We start from the raw sequence: 5,308 nt of genomic DNA, 5'->3' as shown, positions 1-5,308 counted from the left end.
GGATGGATGGATGGATGGATGGATGGATGGATGGATGGATGGATGGAGAGAGGGATGCAGGGATGGAAGGATGGAGGGATGGATGGATGGACAGCAGAATGGAGGGAGGGATGGATGGATGGTTGGATGGATAGATAGACAGAGGGATGGAGGGATACAGGGGCAGAAGGATGGATGAATGGATGGATGGATGGACAGAGGGATGCAGGGATGGAAGGATGGAGGGATGGATGGACAGCGGAATGGAGGGAGGGATGGATGGATGGTTGGATGGATGAATGGACAGATGGATGCAGGAATGGAGGGATAGAGAGATGGATGGATGGATGGATGGATGGATGGATGGATGGATGGATGGGGGATGGATGGGTGGATGCAGGGATGGGCAGAGGGATGGATGGATGGAGGAATGGATGCAGGGATGGAGGGATAGAGAGATGGATGGATGGATGGATGGATGGATGGATGGATGGATGGATAGAAGGATGGATGATAGGATCACCATGGTGGTAGGCTCTCACATTGTGTTCTCCTCCACAGGAGACATCTGACACAGTATGATGATGAAGATCCTGTGGGGCAGCATCCCAGTACTGACGTTGCTCCTACTCCTGGGTCTACTCGATGTCTCCTGGGCCCAGGGCAGCTGCACCGGGCCCCCAGCCATCCCTGGCACCCCGGGTATCCCTGGGACACCTGGCTCCGATGGCCAACCTGGGACCCCAGGGATAAAAGGAGAGAAAGGTACCATGGGATTTAGAGGCACATTGGTAATACTGACCAAGTTTCTCGTCTTCTGCCTCCCAAGTCACAGTTGCCTGTCTTTGAGACTGCAGAAGCACTGGCAAATCCAACAGCTTGCTTAACCCTTGCAGTAACTTTGCAAGGAGGGAATTCTGATTCCCATTTTACAGACAGAAAAGCAAGCATTTAGAAAGGCTACTGACTTACTCAAGGTAGCCCAGTAAATGTTGAGGCTAAGACCAGACCACAGGTCTCTTACATTAAATTCAGGTGGAGAGAGAGTGCTGCTGTGGCCACAGAGTTCTGTGTTTAAACTTACCTCCTGGGCAAGTGACTTCTCCTCTCTGAATTGCTACTCCCTCACCTGTAAGATGGGGGCAATGATATTTTGTGGGGTTGTCATGGGGTTCAGATTAGACTCCCCACTGTGAAAACCCCTCTGTAAAATTTGGCTTATTCATTCATTTAACCTATGGTTATAGAGCAACCCTCTGTGCCAGTCACTCTCCTCACTTAATCTCATGTAATCCTCACAATCCCACAAAATACCTTCATCCCCATTTGACAGATGAGGAGGCTGAGCCTCAGGAAATGTGACTCAGTCAAGGTGACACTACTACTAATGGCAGATGCGACAGGCAAAGCACATCTCTCTGTCCCCAGATCCCATCTTCTCAGGCCCTATTCTCTGCCACTCTACTGGAAAATCGGTTTTATCTTGTGTTGTGCCAAACCAAGGGGTAGTGGCTGCTTGGGGGTGGAGTGAGGAGTCTAAAGTCCATTTCCAGGAGCAGCAAGAGTGAAGGTCATGGTTGATTAGGGATGTCTGCCAGGGGTGAGGGATAGAGGGGGACAGCACTCATTATCCCTGCTCTAGCCTGAACAAGGACCCCCACACAAGCTGGGGAGGAGGGCCAGCCTAGCACCTTCCTTAGCAAGAGCCGTTCTCTTCCCCACGGGCAGCAGCTCCCATGAAGGTCAAGCATATCACAGGCTCAGGAAGCTGGGCTGGAGGGAGACCCAGAGCCCCTGTCTGACACTGCCTCCTTTGTTTTACAGATGGGAGGCTGAGGCTGAGAGAGAGGCGGGGTCCTGCCCAACGTCCCAGTGCAGGCCTCCTTTTGGTCTCAATGATCTCATTTCTTTGGTCTCTGCTTTTCCAGGGCTTCCAGGGCTGGCTGGAGACCATGGTGAGTTCGGAGAGAAGGGAGACCCAGGGATTCCTGGGAATCCAGGAAAAGTCGGCCCCAAGGGCCCCATGGGCCCTAAAGGTGGCCCAGGGGCCCCTGGAGCCCCAGGCCCCAAAGGTGAATCGGGAGACTACAAGGCCACCCAGAAAATCGCCTTCTCTGCCACAAGAACCATCAACAACCTCCTGCGCCGGGACCAGACCATCCGCTTCGACCACGTGATCACCAACATGAACAACAACTACGAGCCCCGCAGTGGCAAGTTCACCTGCAGGGTGCCCGGCCTCTACTACTTCACCTACCATGCCAGCTCTCGAGGGAACCTGTGTGTGAAGCTCATGCGTGGCCGGGAGCGCCCACAGAAGGTGGTCACCTTCTGCGACTACGCCTACAACACCTTCCAGGTCACCACCGGCGGCATGGTCCTCAAGCTGGAGCAGGGGGAGAACGTCTTTCTGCAGGCCACCGACAAGAACTCACTACTGGGCTTGGAGGGTGCCAACAGCATCTTCTCTGGGTTCCTGCTCTTTCCAGATGTGGAGGCCTGACCTGTGGGCTGCTTCACACCCACCTCGGCGCCCCCATCCAGCAACGCTTACTCTATCCCCAACACCAACCCTTGCCCAGCCAATGCACACAGTGGGGCTTGGTGAATGTTGCTGAGTGAATGAGTAAATAAACTCTTCAAGGCCAAGGGACAGTGGTGTAATTCAACTCTGTGTCCAAGCACCTGGCACACCAGAAGTGCCATGCTCAGAAGTGTTGGTTACATGAATGAATGAACCATGAATGAATGAAGTCTCTGTCCGTGTGCTGTTCTGTGCCAGCCACACAGTGGGAGGCAGGGGTCCAACACCAACTATGCTCCCAGCAGTAGCCTACACTTTTTCCTGATTCTCTCATTAATCCTCACACTCCTTCTGGGAGAGAGGGTGCATCGTGCCCAGCTTACAGAAGAGCAAACTGAGGATCAGAAGGGATGAAGGGATTATCCACAATTTCACAGCAGGGCTGGGATTCAAGGGCAGGCCTGCCCCCTGATGGCCTGAGACCTTTTTTAAAGGCAACATGTCTAGGCCAGCCCTTAGAGGGGCTCTGTGCTTGTCCCTTCCCCTTACCCCCACCAACGATCAAGGGGTCCTCCTCCAAGGCTTTAACTGACCTTGGAGCAGAAACCTTTTCCTTTCTATTCTCCCCACATGCCCTTCCTTCCAGTGTCTTCCCAGCCTAGCACAAGCTCAGCCATCCAGTTAGAGCAAATGTCACTCCCCTGCTCAAAAACCTTCAGTGGCTCCCCACTGCCCACCAGATACAGTCCCAGCCCATGAACCTGGCCTTCCAGCCTCACTCTACTGGGCCTTTCTGTCTTCTAAACAAGCCCCCCTCAGTGCTCTTCCTCGCACTGTTCCCCTGCCTAGAAGCCTTCCAATCTGCCCATCTAACCATCCTCATTCAAGCCACACCTCCTCCCTGAAGCAGGAACACCCTAGCTCTCGCACGCTCACTCTTCTGGCCTGCTGTAACCCAGGAGCATGCACAGCCAGCATCTGGCTCCTCACCCTGTCTCCCCAGCTAGGCTGTAGCTCCACCCCCTGCTCATCTCTGAGCCAGCACAGAGCCCATGATGGACAGCAGCCACTCAGTAAAGATTCATTGCCTGATTGACTGAGACCACAGGACTAGGACTCCAGAGTCCCGCCCAGCTCTGCACCTGCTCTCCTCAGCCTCTCCTACTAGCCCCACCATCAAGACCCTCAACCAATCCTGACCTGCAATGGGAGGGATTTCAGATATTCCCACCTGTGTCACCAATCCAGCCTCCTATTTGGCTGGCCCGTCTCTCAGGACTCCGTTCATTGGGTGCAGCTTCTGCTCTATCTCCTGGACCTGGAGCCTAGCCTTGATGACCTGCCCTAACCCCAGACGGTCCAACCGAGACCTAGAATCTTTTCTCCAGGAGCTGGCCCTTCTTTCTGCTGCTTAACCCTTTCAGTGCAAACTGCCTGGCCTTTGACTCTAATACTAATCGTTATGATAGCAATAGTCACACCACAATTGAATTACTGTGTATCTAGTGCTTTGTGCACATCAGCTCATTTAATCCCCAACCACAACCCCTAGGAGGAACACAGTATCATCCTCATGTGGCTACATGACAAAAAATATAAAACTCAGAGAGGACAAGCAATTGGCCCAGGGTCACACAGCTGACAGCTACACAGCCAGGTTTGGAGCCTGCTTCTGTTTGCCTCAAAGTTCATCACCTCCTTGCCACCCACATCTGTGGAAACCCCTTCTGCAGCAACTCCCCTCTGCAGCCCCATAACCTCTCTCACCTGAACCCATCTGACCTCAGGAGTTCCCATTCTCCAGCCTCTGCAGTTGGGTCCATCCATGCTGGACTACACCACACCCAGATGCAGAACTGGCTGCTGGTGTCGAGCATGCGCAGAGCACCCCATCCTGCTGCACAGACCCACAGGCAGAGCCAGGCTTGTCTGAGAAGTCAGAGCTCCATGCTCCTGCCTGCTTATCTCAGGAGCTGCCATCGGGCCACCTGGCTCTTTTGCAGGACCAACCCTCCTCTGACCCCTGACCTGTAAATGCTGACCCTGCCCCCTGTCCTCCACCAGACCCCCCAGTCAGGACACTTACAACAGTGCCCTTGTTGGGCCCTCCCAGGAGCTTCCAAACCTGCCAGAAATCCAGGCTCTGTGTGTCTGGCCATGGCCATGGCCATCACAGTCCAAGAGCCCTTGATCTACACAGACGTGCATGCATCTCGACTCTTCACATTTATTTATTTACATTTATTTTTGAGACAGGGTCTTGCTCTATTGCCCAGGATGGAGCGCAGTGGCATGATCATGGCTCACTGCAGCCTCGATCTCCACAGCCCAAGCAATCCTCCCACTTCAGCCTCTCAAGTAGCTAGGACTACAGGTGTGCACCACCACACCCAGCTAATTTTTGTATTTTTTTTGTAGAGATGGGGTTTCGCCATCTTGCCCAGGTTGGTCTCGAACTCCTGGGCTCGAACAATCCACCCGCCTCAGCCTCCCAAGGTGCTGGGATTCTGGATGTGAGCCACTGCGCTCAGCCTTCACCTTTATCGTGGCTCTTTTCCAACCGGTCGGGATAGGGTTGCCCCTACAGCTCTCTGGAGAGATGGGTGAGGTTTCATCATAAGAACCTGGACCAAGAACAGTGTGGGAACCCAGAGGTGATCTGAGATGAGTCCTGGTAGCTCACCCATTTTACCACTGCCCAGACACCTTCCTTTTCCCCCTTGGTCCCCTTCTCAGAGGGAGTGGGGCTCAGATCTTCTGCCTGGGCTAGCAGTTGGGCACAGAAAGGAAGGGAAGTGGTTCTCC

The 5,308-nt window shown here is 53.8% G+C and overlaps 1 protein-coding gene across 2 annotated transcripts in view; it reads left to right on the top strand.

Annotated features, from left to right (window-relative positions):
• The window catches only part of C1QB (complement C1q B chain), an 8,369-nt gene extending 5,637 nt beyond the window's left edge, over positions 1 to 2,732 (top strand). The window contains exons 2-3 of one of the 2 annotated variants that reach the window (XM_023219710.2): positions 541 to 744; positions 1,908 to 2,732. In XM_023219710.2, the coding sequence (XP_023075478.1) occupies positions 558 to 744; positions 1,908 to 2,482 (762 nt within the window). In that variant the 5' untranslated portion in view covers positions 541 to 557 and the 3' untranslated portion in view covers positions 2,483 to 2,732. The remainder of the gene's footprint in view (positions 1 to 540; positions 745 to 1,907) is intronic. The other variant, XM_023219711.2, reaches the window with a different exon arrangement.
• Positions 2,733 to 5,308: the final 2,576 nt, after the last annotated feature.

This window comes from Piliocolobus tephrosceles, chromosome 1 (genome assembly GCF_002776525.5).
Source record: "Piliocolobus tephrosceles isolate RC106 chromosome 1, ASM277652v3, whole genome shotgun sequence".
In the NCBI taxonomy this organism is placed as follows: domain Eukaryota; kingdom Metazoa; phylum Chordata; class Mammalia; order Primates; family Cercopithecidae; genus Piliocolobus; species Piliocolobus tephrosceles.
The sequence above is the reverse complement of the archived record's forward strand: the minus strand, read 5'-3'. Positions and strand labels throughout refer to the sequence as shown.